The 21,378-nt window shown below is 36.9% G+C and overlaps 1 protein-coding gene across 10 annotated transcripts in view; it reads left to right on the top strand.

Annotated features, from left to right (window-relative positions):
- Positions 1-21,378, top strand: part of TIAM1 (TIAM Rac1 associated GEF 1) — a 196,446-nt gene that overhangs the window by 58,377 nt on the left and 116,691 nt on the right. For 2 of the 10 annotated variants that reach the window (XM_058184629.1, XM_058184635.1), the window contains exon 1: positions 17,726-17,995. The exons of 7 other annotated variants lie outside the window; for them this stretch is intronic. In XM_058184629.1, coding sequence (XP_058040612.1) covers positions 17,977-17,995 — 19 coding nt within the window. In that variant the 5' untranslated portion in view covers positions 17,726-17,976. Of the gene's footprint in view, positions 1-17,724; positions 17,996-21,378 lie in introns of those variants that run through there. One more of the 10 variants, XM_058184641.1, reaches the window with a different exon arrangement.

The raw sequence follows: 21,378 nt of genomic DNA, 5'->3' as shown, positions 1-21,378 counted from the left end.
TGACTAGGGTCACAAAGTCAGACTGATCATGATTCCTTTTGCTTCATGGTTGATTGATAACAGAACGCAAGAACAGAATTGGAAAGAATGCTGGAGATAGTCTTCACTTTGTTTACCAAGATTGCAACCAGGGACTCTTTAAAGGCAAGTTTCTTGTTTGTTTAGTGCTGGTATGCTGGATGGGGAATTCTGGGAGTTGGTCCACACATTTTAAACTTGCCAAAATTGGAAAATGCTGATTTTGTGCTTCAAGAGACTTGCTGTTGAGATTGCTTTTTATGTAAGCCTGGATTTTTGCAAGACCATCTAATGTTATACTGTACGTCATTGGCCCTTTTTGCTGACTGAAACAGAATCGGAGCACCACAGTTGCAGAAGAACAGGTTTTCTTCTTAGTGCTCTATCTGAAAACTGAAGCTTTCTTTTCATATGAGTAAATAGTTGCATTCACAGTTTGGGATCAGAACTGTACAGGTAGTTGTCGATTTACAACAGTTGATTTAGTGACCGTTCCAAGTTACAACAGCATTGAAAAAAGTGACTTATGATCATTTTTCAGACTTGCAGCATTGTACCATTCCCATGATCATGTGATCAAAATTCGATGCTTAGCAACTGACTCATATTTATGACGGTTGCAGCATCCTGAAGTCATGTGATCACATTTTGCAACCTTTTAACAAGCAAGATTCACTTACTCACTGTGTTATTAACTTAACAACTGCAGTGATTCAATTAATAACCAGGGCAAGAAAGGTCATAAAATGGGGCAAAACTCACTGTACAAATGTCTCATTTAGCAATAGAAATTTGGGGCTCAATTGTGGTCGTAAATTGAGGACTACCTGTATTTGATTCCGATTATTTGGACTTCATGCAACATCTTGTTTCTTTGCTTCTATACAGCCACCATTTGATTCTGTTGCTTAGAGGGTTGATGATGGAGAATCAAAACAAAATGAAACAAAAGGTCAGGATTTGCAGTGGCATATTAGATAACATAAATTTCATTCAGCTCTTATTCTGTTGTCGCTGGACAAACTAGTTGTTCTTTCTAATGGGAAAATCCTGTACTACCACGGAAAGCAAACGGGAATGAATGGCAGGCCATTAAATGACATCAGCTCCCTGGGTGTATCTTATTTCAGTTTGCTATGGCATGTTTACAATAAATGATCTGGCTCTCAAAAAGCCTTAAATGAATGAAATACTTTGTGCATGATGTCGCCCTTTCTGCAACTAGGATTTCAGCACATAAATCATTAATTTTCTGAAATGTTTTATATATTATTAAAAATGCATTTTTTATAATTGTGATCAGACATTTTTGCTCGTGCTAATTAAATGAAAGAAATACATTGCCAGGAATTGTCTCATTATCTGAAAGATTACTTGTCCTTGTTTGTAGAGAATTATGGATAGGCAAGGACATCCAAACATATATTTAACTGAATAGGCAATCGGTCATGATCATATATTGATTAGGTAGATGCATATCTCCTAAAATGATGTAACTATATAATTCCATGGGCATTCTTTTAGATGTTTGCTTCCAAAATAGTTTAATGTGGAAGAACTTGTATTTTTGTAGAAGTTGGGGATTTTTTTTTTAAAAAAAGAAAAAAATAGTAATCTTACCTTGACATAATGTGCTAATTATCAATGCTATCAGTTTATCTGGTGAGTCCATTAAACAGCACCAATATTCAGATTGGTTGCTAAGGTGCAATGCTGAACATTTACTGTATGTGTTTTCCCCCTCCAAAAATAATGTATAAAAATTGGGGTGCGGTTCTAGAGGCAGATGCAAGTAAAGATACTAGGTGCAGTAACAGAAGGCATAAGAAGACAGTCTTGATTAACTTAAAAGCTGTGTAGGCAGGGAACTACTGGAAGGATAGTCTGAATATATTAGGGAAGCACCAGATTGAAAAATACCAAGATAGATCATTGAGATTGCAATCTTTTATCTTACTGAGTTTGGAACAAGTGTACAAAAGATTAGAGTGTTAGTAACATGCAGTGTTCCTCACTTCTGCTAATCGTGGAAAGTTCACTGTTATAGTGAACTACTAATGGAAGTATCTACAACCCTTACAGATATGACATTCTAGAAATATACATATGAATGACAGAGCCACGTAGTATATAAAATTACCTTCCACAAAGGACTGATTAATTGCCTACAATGTGTTGGCAATGGCTGTCAAGATGTATCTTAGAGGGTGCATATAAAACATGTTTTATACAACATGTGCTATTATATGAATACAGTAGCTTTCTGTAGGAGTAGCTTTCTGCAAGGCCTTAAACACCTGGTTTTATTACTGAACCTTGAGCCCTGGACCTGTGGGTTAGCCCATATCATAGATATGTTGATTGCGTTGGTTGGTTTTTATCTTGGCTGCTGTATATATTATTTTTTATTTTGTTATGTTGTTTTTGCCTGGTTTTTATTCATTTTTAGCCTCTCAGAATCATATATTTGAGACGGGCTGTATAAATCAAGTAAGCAAACCAATTGAGCATCCAGAATCACACAGGTGAGATGAGTGAAGTAGAAATTTGATAGAATGAAATAAAATAAAATAAACAAGCTGATTATGCATTGGGGCCATTTATTTATTCATTTACTTTATTATTTTTACAAATAACTCATGGTAGCAAACATATTCAACACATTGTTCTTCTCCTATTTTCTCCACAACAACAACAACACCTGTGAGGTGAGTTGGGCTGAGAGAAACTGACTGGCAAAGGGCAGTCAGCTGGCTTCCATTGCTAAGGCAGGATTTGAACTCAATGTATCTTGCCTGGTGCCTTAACTACTAGACCAAACTGGCTCTGAGCAGGCACTGACAATTAATTTAATTCACTCAGGCACATTTTTATACCTCTGTAACAGGATAGTGTAATATATAAAACTTGTGTCAAGCTACATAGCATGTATATTGAAAGCTGGCAGCTGACTCATAGTCTTCTTGAAATATTAGTTGAATAAAAAGGTTTTATTTGTAACAAGATGAAAACAAAATCATGATAAGAGAAAGATGTGAGGTATTAGCAGTCTCAAGATCTGCTGGGAATGTCAATAGTGTTGGAAAGTAAATTTGAAGCCTTGGATAGTTTTCCTCTCTGTGATAAACAGTCACAAATATAGAAATGTATAGCTTAATACTGAGATATTGATAAAGGACAATGCACATTCAAAGAATTATTCTTCATCAGTTGGAATACAGTGGCAAATCTCATTTTGAAGTACAGACTACTCTATCTTTATGACATTCATAATCAAAATAGGAATTGATTTGTTACTAAGAAATCTTTTTTTATATATTTGGGAAAAAACAGCTATCTACACTACATTATCCCTCTCCAGTCTAGAAGCATCCAAGATAGTTGGATCATAACTTCCAGAATTCCCATTTAACATGGTCCTTCAGAAAGTGCTTAAGAATATGTAGGAGAGCACAAGATACAGCTCTTTTTAAATCAATTAACAGGTGTAATTTTTTCAAAACTTTGTGTGGCTATACTTTGAATGAGTCTACATGCATAGCTACTTCTTTCAAAAAGGGATAATATCTATTTAATCATTTTAATGTGTTTTTTTTACAATATTTGTTAATATGGATTAGATTTTGATTATTAAAGAGAAGGATAAAAGGAATTTAAACTAACTGGAAAGGGGGATTATATATTTATATTGTTAGATATATCTGTTAATTTTTACTGGACCTTTGTTGATTAATAAGGAGAAGTGAAGATTTAGAGATGAATTAATAGAAAAATGGGCTGGGATGTGAAGATATATATGGTTATATGTTGAGAGACAGTGATACATTATTTTATATTGACTATACTTCTAGAGGGGGACACGGTGGCTCAGGGGCTAGGACTTGAACTTGTCGATTGAAAGATAGCAGCTCAGCGGTTTGAATCCCTAGTGCTGCCGTGTAACGGGGTGAGGTCCCGTTACTTGTCCCAGCTTCTGCCAACCTAGCCATTCCGAAAGAACCTAAAAATGCAAGTAGAAAAAATAGGGACCACCATGGTGGGAAGGTAACAGCGTTCCGTGCGCCTTTGGCATTGAGTCATGCCAGCCACATGACCACGGAGACGTCTTTGGACAGTGCTGGCTCTTCGGCTTTGAAACAGAGATGAGCACCACCCCCTAGAGTCGGCAACGACTAGCATGTATGTGCAAGGGGAACCTTTACCTTTACCTATACTTGCTAGGGATGAAGGGGGACATTTCTTTTCTTTCTTTCTTACCATTTCTTTTATAGATGGGAGATATTTTTTCTTCCACACTTTTGAATATTTTTGTATTTTTATATTAGGTTCTTGTATTACTTTTATTTTAAGATCAATCTTAATTAAATTATTGAAAGCAGGGTAACATGGAGACAGCTGGAACAATTTTTCAAAGTTATTTCACCTGCATGAAAAAAGTTATGGTTGCTTTAATGATTAAAAGACAAAAAGGTACATTGAATGCACTCCTGTAAGTTCCAAAGCAGCCATTTTGAAGGATTTGCACACTCTTAATGATTACCTTTCAGTGGTAATTACAGACTATCTGTTATTTCACAAGATGTCTTTCATAAAATGGTGCCTGAGAAACTGAGTTTTGGTTGCTACATTTCTGAAGTGCTTGAAGTTGGGGAATATGGGCTTGTTTGTCTGGATTTTTGCTTATTTGTTCTAAAGGCAATTTGTTGGTCATTCATTGTTTTCAGTCAGGCACCAGTCCTTCTTAATCTCTGGTGGATATTATTCTGCTGTGTCAGTGTAGAAATCCTGTGTCCAGAAAAGTTTTCTTTGTTCATTTGAATTAAAGTTAGATATATCGGTTAGATCTGTGCTAGGGCAGAGATATCCAAGTTGTTTCATAAAACAAGGATGCCAATATGCACAGAAACGCTATATCTGCTTTATATTTATTCGTTCTTGTACTAAGGTATAGATATACCTTAGATGTACTAAGGTATAGATCCTACCAAATTTACTCTTAAATGATATTTGAATGCATTAGCACACTTAAAGAAATAAAATGGTTTTCAGCAGTACTCATCTTCCTAGAGTTTTACTTATAATTAAAAATTACCTTGAAAGAACTGTTGGAACATTCAGTAAAGTGCAGTGGCCTGAATGATTTTGTGCAGACCTCAGTGTGCACATGTATCACCTCTCCTGCGGGAACTGCATTCGTTGCTGATTTGCTTCCGGGTACAATTCAAGGTGCTGGTTGTCACCTTTAAAAACCTTCATGGCTTGGAACCAGGTTATCTGAGGGACCATCTCTTGCTGGTCACATCTACCTGACCCACTAGGAGGCAAGGAATGCTGCGGGTCCCATCCCCTAGAGAGATACATCTGGCGGGATCCAAAAGAAGGGCCTTCTCTGTGGTGGCTCCCTCTCTTTGTAGCATCATTCCCCCAGAGATTAGAATGGCCCCCACTCTAACACTCTTCTGGAAGACGCTGAAGACCTGGTTCTGCCAGTGGGCCTGGGGAACCCAAAGCGGGATGGAGCCCATTAAAAGACTGATGTGATATATTGTCGCCAGGGTGAGAGGTGGGGGGGCTATTATATTATTATAATTATTTTTTTAATTATTTTTTATTATTTTTATTTTTATATGTATGATGCCCTCTGTAAGCCGCCTTGAGTTGCCATGTGCGAATAGGCAGCAATATAAATCTTCTAATAAATAAATAAACATTTCCTTGGTGGTGGTTTCAGGTCACTTCAAATATTCAAAACTTTTATGAATCCAATGTATAATATCACACTGAGTTAGAGGAAAGAATGGGAAGCATAAGAAGGAGTGAAGTGGTTGGGAAGGGAAGTGAAGGAGCTAGCAAGAGGAGAGCACTTTAGATTTCAGCTACTTTTTAAAAGATGTCTAAAAAAAAGATATACAACCATATGAATGTACACAATAATAGAGACATACTTGCTTGCCCACCTGTGCACAGGTCTCCCAGAGGGATGGCTGACAAGCAAAAGATTCCAACTACTACAGCACCACTTTGCTAAAATGGGACGAAGTGTTCTGCTGTTAGAAAATTCCCAACATTAAAAAAGTTTTAAAATTATAAGTACCTAAATGGACAGCAACTTAATAATTATGATTATAAAACTGATTTTTATTATTTTTATTCAGACAACAGTATTGACAGTCCATTTTGCTGTTCTAGTTTAAATGTTCTGATGTGGAAAATAATATGACTTGCTTGTACTGGAAATATTAGAGAAATAAAAAGAGGAAACTAAAGGCGAAATTCGGTATGAATGCTTTTAAGTACAAAAGCAACTAAAGATCTCTTTAATTACAACCTAGATTGTAGCTTTGCACAAAACCATGTTTATTTCTAGAAGGTGTTAATTTAGAGCAAGCTTTTGAATAGAACTGTATATGTGCTCTGAACTCCTGCAACCTTTGAACTATCTTGACCTGTGAGATGTGTTGCGCAAGCAATTAATAGGGACAATTTGGGGCTGCTGTCTCCCCAGAGTCTTGGATTCCATATAAAATTTGAAGTACACATATTAAGAACTTGCTCATTTAATTTGATAATTACTTCATGCTGGTGTGCTGTGTAGACATGACAGAGCTGGTTCTTGATTTAGAGGCAATTTGTTCAGGTCACCAAGGGCAGCATTCTTTGCATACTTAAACTTGTAACTTTGGGTCATTCTCTCCCTCTTTTCCCAACATGAGAATGTGGTTGATTTAAATGCTTGCTCTTTTTGCTGTTGTAAAGCATACCTGAACAATGTTTCAAAGACCAACTGCAATCCCTATTCTGCTTATTTGTGACTACCTGGGGAATAATAGATACTGAATGTTGTGTGCTTGCTTCTTCTCTGCAGAGAGATTGGTGGGATTGAAGAATAAAGTAAGAGATGGGGAATGTAAAGATCTGTTCCTATTGCCTGGAAGAATTTCAACACCGAGGTGTTAACTGTACCTGCTGACAATGAAGGATAATTTTTAGCTTGTTCTGGTAAAAGAGGAGCACAAGGCTTTTACAGAGCACCAGTGTGCATTGTTCTAAAGGGGATGATGCTTTTTCTTCAACAATTTTGTAGGTAGTGAACTTGAAGAACGCAATTTTAACGTAAGTTAAATAACGTAAGTTATTTGACCATTGGATATGTAGGAGCTCCAAAAACAGGCACATGCTTTTCCATCATAAATTTTCAGGATAATAAGGAATATATGAAGCTCTGTTCCAGTTTATAAGAAGGTTTCTCCAGTTTGAAATATATCTCCAATTTGAAAGATAACATTTTCTTTTTTCCTGTTAACCTTGTGTCTTTTTCACAATTTCCATCTGGTATGTTCTGTGTTTCTTCTAAGACCGATCCTCCAGCTTCATGAAGCTGGGCAGGCAGCCATAAGGTGAGTAACTTTTCTTGGATTAAGGGATACATTTGCTCTTGGGTGGTTTCCTGAGGATTATACTCAAAAGTAGATAGAGCCAAAATAAAACAGGCAGGGCCAAATGGGCTGGAGTGAACAAAAGAGCCAGCTGTTGATTGTTCATCAATTAATATAGGCAATAATAGAATAGTCTGCTTCTAGCATTGGCCTTCCAGAACTAGAAATGAAAACTTTAACAAAACAACATTTGTTCATATGTAAACTTGTACTAATGTTCCTCCTTTTTTTAGAAAAAAAAATCTGTTCTTTAATAATAGTAATATTAATAATTTTTATTTATGACTAAAGGATCTGAACACTATATATTTAAAATAAAATAAACTGGTCCAATACTCTTACAATAATCAATGAGGGCGTTTGAAAAAAACACCAAGATTTAAAAATAAACTAATCAAATGTTCAGTATTTCTTATCCAGAGGTTTAATGATACGGTCCTCAATATTTTTTCATTTGTCAACCTTTTTTTCTAACTTCAGCCTTCAATCTTTTCTGACTACTAAAACTGCTTCCAAGCAGTTTGCCCCTAACACTTGATGTAGTGATTTGCTGCCAAAACTCAATATGAAATTAAATTATGGTAATTTGGGTGAGGGCTGCAAGGAAGTGAACCAATACCTTGGGAGGTTGCCTCTGGCAAACAGATTGCCCATACATATTTATCTCTGTGGTTGTGCCCAGCATGAGTAATAGATTCTTGAGGCCCCAGCACCATATTCTTCGGGACAACACATAAAATACTATCTATGTAAGAAGGATTTCATATAAAAGTTTTAATAATTCTTAAGGCTTACGGGTAACTTTTTTTTTTTGCAGATGTTTGATTTTAGTTATTTATTTGGACTTTATTTCATTATTTCAGATAAAGCTGATTTTATGTTACTTTCCTGTGAAATAAGTAGGAAATTAAGCTTTAAAACAATCTATATTTGTCCCACTTTTCTCAGAAAATAAAGAATTGGGTGATTTCTTTGTAGTAGATTAAATCTACACTGAAAATCTTGAATTCCTTGGTATACCACTCTGAAAAACAAAGGGAAAACACCTCTTGGTCATGCTTCTGCAACATACTGAAAGTACATCTCAAGCATTCATAATTTTCTAATCAGTGAGATGAAGTTGGTGTTCGGGAGCAGTTAGTGCAATTAATGAGGAAAATAAAGTACATTTTGAACAAGAGGAATGTATTCTGTCATGCACGAAACAAATACATTAGCCCTTCTAATTGTGAACGGGAGGCATTTAGGCCTTGTCTTCTTTTCTCTCAGCTACTTGTATCTGAGTTCAGCACACTCATATTCTTCTGCCTGATTGGGAACACTTGTTCCGGTCCCACGTTTAGGAATCTGATTCTCAATCGTAGTATCTTAAGATATGTTGCAATTCAGAGACAATTATTTATCAAAATAAATGTTAAATAGAACATATCCCATGGCATTTTTCAATGTAGATCAGTTCATCTTATAATAAAGTTCTATAAATCAACAAATGTTTTGTAGATAATTGTTATACCATTCATCTGTTGTAATCTGAATATGTACCTTCCTCTATACTTATTTTCACTGTAACATTTAATTGGAGAGGCAAGGCTTTACAATTAAGAAAAATAAGCTGAAGCCAATGGCATTTATGGTAATTTGGCATGACCAGAGTCATGCCAAAATAATGAAACATGCATTGTACTGTCTTAGGGCTAGCTCCAGCCTTTCATGCTTGAGTTGTGAAGTTACACAGAAGTACATAAGGGACAGAATTTATATTATGACATTGTGGCTCATTTTTATCATTTTCATCATGAATTCCTTCATCTGAAGCATGCATCCAAGCACACCTGAAAGTTCTATTTTTATTCAGGCTCTGATCCTAAACGTACTAGGAAAAAAGCTGTATGAATGCAAGTCATATTTCTGAATAAAGATACCCAAAGTTGTTTGTCTATCTTATCCGTTGATAGTATTGCCAAGCTCACTCAAGTTTAACAACTCATTATAAATTGACCAGGAGCTGATAAAATAAGGTCCTATATTCATAATTAATGCAATTCACATATGAAGTTTAGATTTAAATTAGTTATGGTATATGCCTAATTATATGGTTCTGAATCTGACAACAGCATTTCTGCAAATCTTAGTTGGTTTGTGAACATAAGGAGAGGTTTTTTTCAGGTGCCCCTGATGTAGCCTGTTCCTGTCATATTTCTTGACTGATATTGTTTGAAAAATGATCTTCAGGGAATACAAGAGGTTGCTAATATTTCCTAAGCTACTGGTAGAACTTAATAATCAAACTGTAGGCAGTTGGCTTCTGAATCAGGGCAGGAATGTTGAGACCCAACTTATTTGGTCAAATGAACAGAAATAAATGCATTAGAAGAATAGGAAGAATTTTGGAAAAGGCCAAAGGAGAGCACAGACCTTCTGTTGTGTCTTGCCCGCTCTCACCGCAGCTGGGGCCTTCTTATCTGCTTCCGAACGCTGAGGAATGTCCTAGTATGCCTCCCGGCCCCAGCCCTGGCTCCATGCCCAGACAGGCTGAGGAGGAAGCACCTCCCGGCCCCAGCCCTGGCTCCATGCCCAGACAGGCTGAGGAGGAGGAAGCACCGCCCGGCCCCAGCCCTGGCTCCATGCCCAGGCAAACGGAGCAACTAGACCCCTCCCCCCCCACAGCATGTGAGCCTGAGGAAGGTCAATTACCAACAGCTGCCGACTGGAGTGACCCTCGCTTCAGAAGAATTGATAGGCGGCGGCGTCAGAAGGAAGGGAGGGGCAGGCCTGGATAAGTGCTGAGTCATGGAGCCATACCCCATGGCCTATATAAAGGATCTGCTTTCTGGCATTCTCTGAGTCAGGCAAAGTCGAACATATCTTGCTGAAGTCACTTTCTGGTCTCCTGCCTGCCTTGAGGACTTTGCTAGGACTTTGGCAGAGCTGCAGAGGCACGCCTGATTCGGATTTCCCTGACCCGGCCGTCAGCGGAGGAGTGGGACACGACACCTTCAGAAACAGTTGCAATGTCAAAGCTGCTAGATTTATTTGTCCGTCCGTTTGTTTGTTTGTTTTTCATTCAACCAATTTATTAAATGTGTATGACTGTCCTTCCAAACAACGTATCATGAATTGTATCCTAAAGTTGATAGGCAGCCTGTGCAGCTCAAGAAACAATGGTGTTTCATGGGTGTACTGCAATGGATCTGTACTGTAAAAACTCATGTTTTTGCATTTTTATATCACTTCAGTGTAGGTACAATTCTTTATCCAGGAAATAAAATCACACTATGTGGCAGGGTATTGGGTAACATTTCTAAAATTCGGTGTGGGGTTGGCCTGTTCTAGATTGAGATAATAGGTTAGTAGGGAAAGAAATTTAATACTGTCCCACCCCACTTCTTCAACATTCTACCTTTCTTTAGCATCTAAAATAGCAAAACCCTCTTCACTTCAAATAAATCCCCACAAAAGACAACTTCCCCTCCCCCCCCATTACCTTCCTCAATGATCTGTATCAAGATTGGCTTCCAAGTAAAATAAAAATCAGAGCTGTTCCTTCTACATTTTCTGATCTTGAGGTGTTCAAATGTTCACTTGAACCCCCTCAGGTTTGTGAGAATACCATGTTAAAATCAGAACAAGAAGTCTCATTAGACTCAAAGGGCTATTTGTTTTTGATTCCTAAAGCAGCATCACACCTGATAGCTTGTGAGGAATGCAAGTCAAAAGGTTTTTGCTTTTATCTAGGCTGACTTAACATTATATTTCCTGAGGCAAAAGACTACATGGTACTCTTTTCAAATCCCATCTATCACAGACAAACATCCTCCACATTATGTGAGTTAAGAGAGTAGCTTAGGGGAACAGGAAGGCTGCAAAACATACTTTTCTCTGTCCTCCAACATTAGCCTCTTCCTGCTTCTTAACATCTTCTGCCTCCGGCAGCTGCCCCATTTTGCCTAATTGTAGGGCTGGCCCTGATATTTATAGCTTTATAATACTGGTCACAGTGCATGAATTACATGTACTATGAACCAAAAATCATTTATGTTGTTTGAAATAAAATTATCACGTGACGACAATTTAAATTTTATATTCTGTGCTTAGAATTGCAAATTTTTAGTATGAACAGTTCTTATCTCATTAATCATCATTATGGAGTTAGTCCTCTTTCATTAGAACATATTTCCATATTTTTATCTGCATTTTTGATGGCAGGTCTTTGATCTGTATTGCTGCTTAATTTCTAAAATAGAATGGGTTCCCCTATTCCTTTCTTAGAAATAAATTCAGTCTCTCTATTCTAATAGGATGGTTTATTCCATGGTGCAAAGAATATGAACATCTTGGTAGCCCCTGGGAACATCGGGAATAGCCCTAGCTAGAAGTATATTAGGACTATTTTCAGATAGTAAGCATTGAGTAAAATGGGATAGTTTCATACAATTTATAAAGAAGAGAGTGGTGATTGAAAATATGAACTGTTGGTGATATTTTTGGTTCTTCTGATTTTTGAACTATTAAAATTTGAAAGTACTTTGTATGATAATGTAATTACAATGAATTGTGTGCAAAGATGTATTAACAGCTAGCATTGAATTGATCCAAGGGAGCTTCTTGCTCTCTCAGTTTTGTGGAACATTAGTTGCTGATGAAGCCCTAGCAACTATTCAAGCATTCAAGTGCTCAATACCAGTTCAAGTTCCCAAACCACATAGATGACACTGCACTAGTTAGATCTGATTTAACACCAAACATTCATAACCAAGATTATGATTGCTTTCCTTAGAAAAGATCACAGTTGTGAAGAAACAAAAAAACAAACAAACTTCTGTTTCTGAGGCAAGAAGGCAAGGAAGCTCTGTAAAACAACTTCATTTTTCATTATATCAAAAATACTGTTCATGACAAAACTGGATTAAAGTGACAAATTGTGCTCATTATAATGATTAAACTGCAAAGGCAGATGTGCCACTGCTGGGTTTTTGCCATGATCCTGAGAGTCCATTTACTTGTTGCCAAGGAACTGAATGCACACAGCATGGTTCTTTTTTATCATTTTAAAAGCCCAGCTGAGTGATTCTCAATAGAGATTTTAGCTGACAAATTAAAAAGAAATATGTAAAACAGCAGTGAATGCGAATGTGACTTATAAAAAAAATCTTTTACAAATCCCAAACATTGAGTTTGGGATGGGATGGATTAGTTTCATTTTATTGTGCTATTATATTTACTTGACTACTTTAACTGATCCGTATATATGGATTAAACTACAGTTGCTTTCTAGACAGCCGACTTGAAATCTGCTACATGTAACCAAGTTTAGGTAAAAAGAAACAAGAAAACATGGAACAAAACCTCCTTTTAACAGATTGTCTAACAACATTGTTTAGATTACAGCTAATGATTTCATTCTCATTAATGAAGACCAATGTATCCCCAATTTGTTTCTTTTGGTGAAGCGAGGGAGTCAAGAACCAACTGGTTGTATTCAAAGAGAAATCATCTTAAGAGTCTCAAATTTTCCTTTCAACACCTGAAATATTTCTCCAACAAAAGATTTAAAAGAGAGACTTGATTATAGTGATTAATGTTCCTGCAGTTTTTAAAGTGTTTCTGAAGCAATTTATTTTCATTTTTTAAAGGAACTAGTAGATTAAAGGATGAAAAAAATGATAATATGGCATTCCAATTAACGATTAGAAGTTTCTAATGTTCTTATAATGACCATATTTAATGAGCAATCCTGAAAATACAGACTCCTGCAGCTACCCAAATCATCTGTAGCAGTGTCCTTTAATTTAATATATATTCTCCTTACCTTACCTACAGATCAAAAATAGTGGCACAGCAATTTCTGAATTGTATATATAATCCATCCATCCTTTCATAAGTTTGAAATATCTAAAATGGGAGGTCATACGAGGAAGCAGAATGGAAGATCGTCACCATGCTTGAAATATTGCTTTAGTATATATTTTGATGATTGTGTGATGATCTGCTTTCAAAGGGGAAACGGTAATTGAAGGTGTGTATGGATGTGCATGGAGCACATGATGACAACATCTTTAAAAACTGCTGCTTCCAGGAGTTGCTGACAGCTCTAGATGTATGGAATTGTTTTTGACATAATTTCAAAATAGGGGCCTAGTATTGCCATAATTACTGTGTATTAAAGGGAACAGTGATAATGACATTAAAAGAAATGTGCATTATTAAAATGGATCGGTAAGAATAATTGATAGCTATTATTGATTTTACCCCCATTAGGTAATTTTCAAAGTTCATCTAGCCTCTACCTTTGTCACTCTTCTGAGGAGGAAAAAAAATGAAGAAATCTCAAAATTTAGTTCATCCTAATTTGGGAAGGGAAACTGTCTTGAGAAAGAGAAGGGAAGGTTTGCATTCTTTGAATATTTTCTTAACATCTAAAGAGCCATTGCAGCTGGATATGATCTAATGGGGCACAAGGCTTTGGCACCAAAATGAGCACTGGATTTGGGCTGAAGACCATTTAACACAGACAGACAAGTTGGACATATCCTGAAATGATTCTGAATAGGGGATTTCTGCCTGAACCTTCTGTCTCTTCCTCTCCTATTTTTACAATTATTAAATGCTCAAATAGCTTTATACCTGCTTGAAGGACGTCAGTTCCTGTTTGTAGGCATGACGTTTTATAAATACAAAATGAAAAAAGAATGAAGTGGAAAACAAAAAGTAAGGATTTTAAGCAGCAACTTTTGTGGTTGATAGTTGTGTCCCATTTGATTTTGCTATATCAGGTCTTCAGGCAAAAATGTAGAAAACTGAGGTAGATAATCTTTGGCAGGCCATCTCTTTGGATCATAGATTTAGAAGCTGCAATTTAGGCCATAAATTCCCATTCCTGTTCAGTGGAGAAATACCAATTAAAGCATCTCTGACAAATTATTTAGTCTCTACTTGAACACATCTAATGAAAAGCAGCCCAATTAATTGCTGGACAATTAGTTTCACTGTTGAGCTGGTCTTACTGTTGGGGATTTCCTCTCCTACTTTCAGCTGGAATCTGCCTTTCCATAGCTTGAATTCGCTTGTCCTGCACTCTGGAATGATGACAGGTATGTCAAGACTTTTTTTCTGTGTGACCCTGCTTCAGGTATTTCAAGAATGCTATCATATCCCTTTCAATCTTCTCTCATGGTGAACCATTCCCAGTTCCTTCAATCTTTCTTCATAGGCTTAGTTTCTAATCCTTTGATAATACTTGCTGTTCCTCTCTGAACCTGTTGAGGTGTCACTGATCTTTCTTAAAGTGTTGTGCCCAGGATAGAACACTCAAGGTCTGTTTGATCAAGCTCCAAGTAAAGTAGAAACTATATTTCACATGATGTTTGAAATCATATTAATAACTAGCCGTGGTGGTGCAATGGTTAGAATGCAGTATTGAAGGCTAATTCTGCTGAATGCCACCAGTTTGATTCTCACCGTCTCAAGGTTGACTCAGCCTTCCATACTTTTGAGGCCAGTAAAATGAGGACCCAGATAGTTGGGGGCAATATGTTGACTCTATAAAAATGTTGAGAGACTGCTTTAAGGCATTATGAAGCAGTATATCAACCTAAGTGCTGTTACTAAGTGCTATTATACTCAGTCTGCAGTCAACTACTCTTCTAAGATCATTTTCACAAGTAATGTTTTCAAGCCATATCTCTCAACTTACACTCCTGGATTTATCTTAGTTCTTTAATTTACCAAGTTTTGCTTTTGGTTGTGGAGGTTGCTGTTGTACAGATAGATTACAATGATTACTGTGCTGGCAAAAAATTATAAGTATGGAGGAACTAAGGCAGTTTGTACTGATTCCATGGTACCTACAGGGTATCTATGGCATTTTTTTAGAAACAACAGCAAATAAATTCAGTTCAAAAGTTCCCAGCATGAATGGTTTAAACATGAGGAAGAAAAATACACACTTGTATTTGAAATTTAATTTCTCTCTTTTATGGTATTAATTATATCATCCAACATAGTGTCATATGCAACTTTAACAAATATTTTATTTCTTCATCAAAGTCATTAAAAAAGGTTGAATTGAAGAAACCAGGATTGAATCATGTAGCACATCTCTTAGGACTTCACTGGGAGTTATAGTTCTGCACCTGGAAAGCCATTGGTTAACTGTTTCTTAGAGTTGTGCACTCTTGGTTAATGTAAGAGGCCAAGTTTTCTTTCCTGTATCATAGTAGATATTTCTCTTTTGAGAGGCAGGGAATGAACCCAACTCCAATTTGAATGAAGAACTGTGTTTGCATTGTTTCTGTAAAATAATTCTTTCTTCTGTTTCCATTCTCCATTCTGCTCACTTTCCTTTAGTTCTCATTCTAAGGTCTTCACATTCTGATACATTATAAACAAGAGACCATGTAAAACAGTGGGCAAAGTTTCAAGATAGTAGAATATAAAATTTTTACGCTCTTCTTTTTTCCTCTACCCTCTTTTATATTTTACCTTTTTACTTTTACCTCTTCCCTCCTCTGCAGAAATCTCTTTGCAACCTGATAGTTTCTAACTATAAAGATTATTTCAGATAGGTTGGGGTCTTAATTCCCCTGCCCCCCAATACTGCTGGCTTCTAGAGGTATGGTGCAGTATTTTGTTGCAGATCTCAAAACTATTAGAAAATTGAATCCAAATCCAACATTGTATAATTCCCAGAAGCAATATGTGTTTTGCTGACATGTTGCATGAGTTTTATAATATTAGATAACAGTTTAGAGCAGCGGTCACCAACTGGTGGTCTGCGGACCACTGGTGGTCCGTGTGAAAAAATATTTGCATTTTTTAATATTGCACTAAAACGGGGGTCCTCAAACTATGGACCCTGGGCCAGATACGTGCAATAAATGTTTGTGTTGCTGCAGAGAGTCTCCCCTTTCAAGGTGTTTTTGTGTGGGTTGAAGGGGGGCAGAAATTCTGACTTGGGGTCTGCTTCAGCCTCCTAGTGTGGGGTTTTGGGTGAAGGCTGGAGGGAAGTGCCACCGGTGGCAAGGAACAGAGGGCCTTGCTCCAGTCGGACTGCATCATGATCTGGAACTGGCATCTCAGCCCGCTGAGCCTCCAGGTGCCGGTACCTGGCATTGCACTCCTGTAGGTCTTCCCTCTGCTTGGAAAATCTAAGCTCGTAGTCCTGAGTGAGGTACTTCTGCTGAGCCTCCTTCTTGGTCAGATTCAATTTGAACTGAGCTAGGCTTTTTTGCCAACTCTTTCTTGTGGTGGCTGCTTAGTTCCAACAAATGCTTCCTGCTAGGGCCCTAAGGAGCCCGGGCGAGGAGGCAAGGAGTGGCTGGCAGGGGAGGGGTGAGTAGAGGCTGGCAAGGAGCCCCTCGATGTGAATAACATTGAGTTGGCTACGGCCACCCAGCCGATCCTTAGGCAGATCATATTAGTAGTCCCTGGGATTTAAAATTATGAATGTAGTGGAGTCCAAAAGGTTGGAGACCCCTGGTTTAGAGGATTATACTGGAATGGAAAGACAGTGAGTTCTACAAAACAAAGTTAGCAAAACTATTCCTGCTTATATTTAATTCTGAAGGTTGGGGGATCTTTGATGTCTGGGGAGGAAAGAGGAAAGCTTTTCTGCTTATCCCCTTGGATTCTGAAAAACAGCCATGACCCTGCTATCTCTTTACTTTTGCAAGTTTCCAGTTGTGTTGAAAAATGTAAGTATACCTTCAGCTATTTTTTAAAATCTTTTCAGCTAATAGAGCCAGTCTGATGTAGTGGTTAAGGCAGCAGGCTAGAAACTGAAAGGCTGTGAGTTCAAGTTCTGCTCTGGGCATAAAACCATTTGGGTGACCTTGGGCAAGTCACTTTCTCTCTGCCTTAGGAAGGAGGCAATAGCAAACCACTTCTGGAATCAAGCAAAAAACACCTGTAGGGATTCAGTCATCAAGGGCCAACCCTGACTTAAAAGGGCACACACAAAAGTCATAACACTTGAGAATATACCCTTATTACTTCTAAAACAGTGAGTGTTTTTAAAAACTCTGTTTCTCTCCCTTTTAAAATATGATTTTATATAGTGTAGTTAACTCTTTAAAGAAAAAATATTTCATTGTTTCTCATAAAACTACTTCTGTGCCTCTTACTGGCCTTTTCCTATAATGGGTTAACTCATGATGCAGACATTAATTAACAGGTGCTTCAGGGTGTGGCAACTCAATGACGTTTATTAGGGTTCAGCAGGTATCTTTCCAGTGCTCTGCTTCATTTGCATCTACTACAAGTAGATGTCATAATCCCACTTTGTTTTTCATCCTGCCTATCCAGCAGTGATACTGCTTTCTTCAGCATAGCATGGGCAATTTAACTGTTGAATAAGCCCTCCTGTTTTTGCTCCAGAGACACAGTTCCAAAATCTAGGATAGTTGCCTAATTTTGAAGAGCATGTTGACTCCTGTTTTATGGGAACTTGAAAGGATTTTCTTCAATGTAGCTGATGAAAATTTGTGTAAGAGATCTGCATGGAAACGAATAATGCTTCATTTTAATGCAATGTGTGGAGTTTGGTATGTACATAAAGAATATTATTTCATTTTCCTCAATAGTATGAAACTGGGGGAATAGGATGTGGTTGGTTTTATGGGAAGTGATTGGAGGAACCTCCCAGCATGAAAGAAAAGTGTAACAAAGGTGGCACTGAAACTTTTAAAAATGGACAGAAAGAGAACAGATTTGCTGTTTCAGTTGGAGAAAACGAGGAAGCTTCAAAACACATTTTAGAAGCAGAATTGATTAAATTTGTGTTCTATCTTTCCCATAACGGTGTACTTTTCTTGTTTCATCTATGTGTGACCCTCAATATTTAGAATATAGAGGGTTAGACTTCAGATTCTCCTAAGGCTGAACTACAAGTTGTAGATCTGGAGCTCCACAGTTTTAAGGATCACACACAGAGAGTGATAAGAACAAGCCAAGGGCAAGTAATAATGGTGAGAACTAGTTTTGTTGCTTCCAAGCCAAGCAGGGAACAAATGTAGTGGCAGCATAACAGTCAAGCTGCATAGAGGTAGGACTAGCCAGGATGAAGGGCTATTGTAGGATTTCCCAGAAATTTTTTTCAAACCTGTGGCTGCTGCTTAAAGACTAAAGAATAATGGAAGGAAGTAGAAATGGCATTGTCTCTTACTGCTGCTTTTAAGCAATTGAAGAAGAGAGAATAAGCGTTTTAATAGACTGCATTGCTGTCCCCAAAGTCTCCCTGAAAATAAAAATCCAAATTACATTATTGTTATTGGAAGCAATATATTGAGGAGAGTTGTTTTGAGACTAATGTCTTTTAGCCAAATGTGTCCGTCATGAAATCTGAAGTAGGACATGCTAATAGCCATTTGTTGAAGATTGCAAACATTGAAATGTGCAATTTTATAAAAAATGTATTTCAGCAGACAAAATCTTCTGCCTCTTCATTCTAAAACAATGTGAATGTTTCTTCTGGACTTTCTCAACTTAACTGGTTATTTAAGAGGATGATCCAGAGTCTGGAAATGCCTGTTTTCAAAATGTAGTGGGCGTGAGTTGACAAGCCACTGTTGTGCCTTCAAGGGCTATTGGCTAAGGTGTCAGTCAGACTCTGAATTTTCCTGAACTGGTATGCATCATTTGTGATTTTGGAATATGCTTAGACTGTAATATGTCATCTCCATGAGTCACCTCCTTCAATCAGGCTGAATTTTAAGCATGTCTGCTTCATTTACAGCTGATTCTTACTACAAAGGAATTAATTAAAACAGCTGAAATGCATGACTAAAGAAAAAGTGATTTTTTTTGTACAAGAAATGTTAGGCTCCTGCTAAACAAGATCAAATTCTGTTTATTGTCTGTTATTGACTAAGCCAATACAATACAATACAAGTCAACTTGTATTTCTCCATGCATCTGTTTAGTTTTTGTGTATTATTCCATAAATTGAATTTTTCCATTTTCCTTTGCCATCTAAATTATTAAAATAATTCAAATGAAAGGAAATCTGTGTAGATATCTTGAACAGAACATAAATGTAATTCCTGTATATACATGCAGTAATTAAATAAAGTAATGCAGTATTGTAAATTATGTCAGAGTGCACATGAAGAGAGGCTGACAGCAAAATGGTGTGCCCCACTTAATGTCTTTTAACTCTGCAAAATTTTTAAAACAAAGTTTCAGTAATTTATTTCTAGCTTGCTGCAGTTGAAGAAAATGCTTCTCCTTTAGAATTACGTACATATATAATTAGTTGTATTTGCTATCTGTGTCTGCTAGATATTGCTTTTGATTGAGAATAGAACTCTGACTCTGTGCAATTTTTAGCATTTTCATTTCTGAATGGTTAATAATACTTTCCAGCTGTGTGATCGTCTAAACCATCCTTTCCCAACATGGTACCCTTCAGAAGCATTGGGAACACTGCTGTAAATATTGGAAGTGGTCTTGTGGTCCAGAACAGAGATGTGCATTATAAGATTTTGCTGCCTTTAGTATGATTAGTACAAGTCAGTTATCTATTATAATTAAACTTGGAAGACTCTTTTATTTACAGTTGGCTTTCAAGCGTCAGGGTTAAGCATGTATAAGAATGGCAAAATATCTGCTATGCTTTTATCTCCTTTAATGGAATATATTGCATGTGCTATATATTTAATTTGTAATAGAAATTTAAGTAGGGATTTATCCACTTTAATTTCTTCAGTGCCAAGATGCCAAGATGTCATAGTGTCCTTTTCCCCTTCCTTAAAGAATACATCTTCATAAGTTCTGTGAGGGGCACATTGCAATGTTAATTTTGCTGATGGTATTCCTCCCAGCAGGTCTCTTTGCCCATTCCCTAAAGGCACATGGATCTGATAGGCCAAGTGGTAGTCTGCCATCAACTAATGTATATGAGAGGGAGAAAATATGGTGATTAAAGACTTATGCCTATGAGCTCTTAAGAACATGAGAATGATTAGAAAAAGAGAGAGAGATGTAGGGTACGGTGAAAATGAGTTAGGTAGTCTTCTAATGTGCAAGTTTCAGAACTGTGAAATTGCTTTGATTAAAAATTGAATGTGATGCAGAACTGTACCTTTATGAAACATTTGTGCATCCATTTTTGGATGAATGGAAGATTTAAACCTTGCCTGTTTAAAGACTGTCCAAGATACAACTTGGTTTTTAATCCAGTGAAGTAATATGGCTACTGTGTTAAAATTCTGTATCCGCACTAGGAAATAAGTAATATTAAAGAATGTGTGACACTTTCTTGAAGGCTCAATAATACCTACCATTTAATTTTATCATTGTTTTGTTTTTTGTTTATTATTATTAAATACTGTAACTACAATAGTAAAAGCCAATAAAAATTAAATTTTTATTGGCTTTTACTATAACAAAGTGCAAAAAAAAGTGCAAAAAAAAAAAAAAAGAAGAACAAGAACAAGAAGGAAGAAACATTGCAACAATAACTTATAGCTTCAGTATTACACATGGACTACTGTTTCAGCTTCTCCAGATGTAGTTCTGCTATTGACTACAAATATAACATGATATTGTTTTCTGAGTCAGAGTGGGGAACCTGTGACTCTGCAGATTTTTCTGGACTGTTAGTCCAGAAAATAGTAATATTTTCTGGACTAATAGTAAAGAATGCTGGGAATTGTAATTGATCAACAATTGGAGAAGCTTGAGTTGCTTCATATCTTCCTTTTCTTCTTTTTCTCCTTTCCCTTTTCCTTTTCTTTCCACCCATCTCATGCACCATATCCTAGGAGGTTTACAAACAGCAATAAAAAAAACAAAACATAAAACCCTCACAAAATTTCTGGTGCCTCAAAAACCATACTCCTCTACAAACTAATATTCAACATTGCTGATTTCCAGCTTTGCTTTACCTTTCTGCTTATGGGAACTGGCATTCAGGTCTTTCCAGAAA

Source organism: Ahaetulla prasina, chromosome 5, assembly GCF_028640845.1.
Source record: "Ahaetulla prasina isolate Xishuangbanna chromosome 5, ASM2864084v1, whole genome shotgun sequence".
Classification (NCBI taxonomy): domain Eukaryota; kingdom Metazoa; phylum Chordata; class Lepidosauria; order Squamata; family Colubridae; genus Ahaetulla; species Ahaetulla prasina.
The sequence above is the reverse complement of the archived record's forward strand: the minus strand, read 5'-3'. Positions and strand labels throughout refer to the sequence as shown.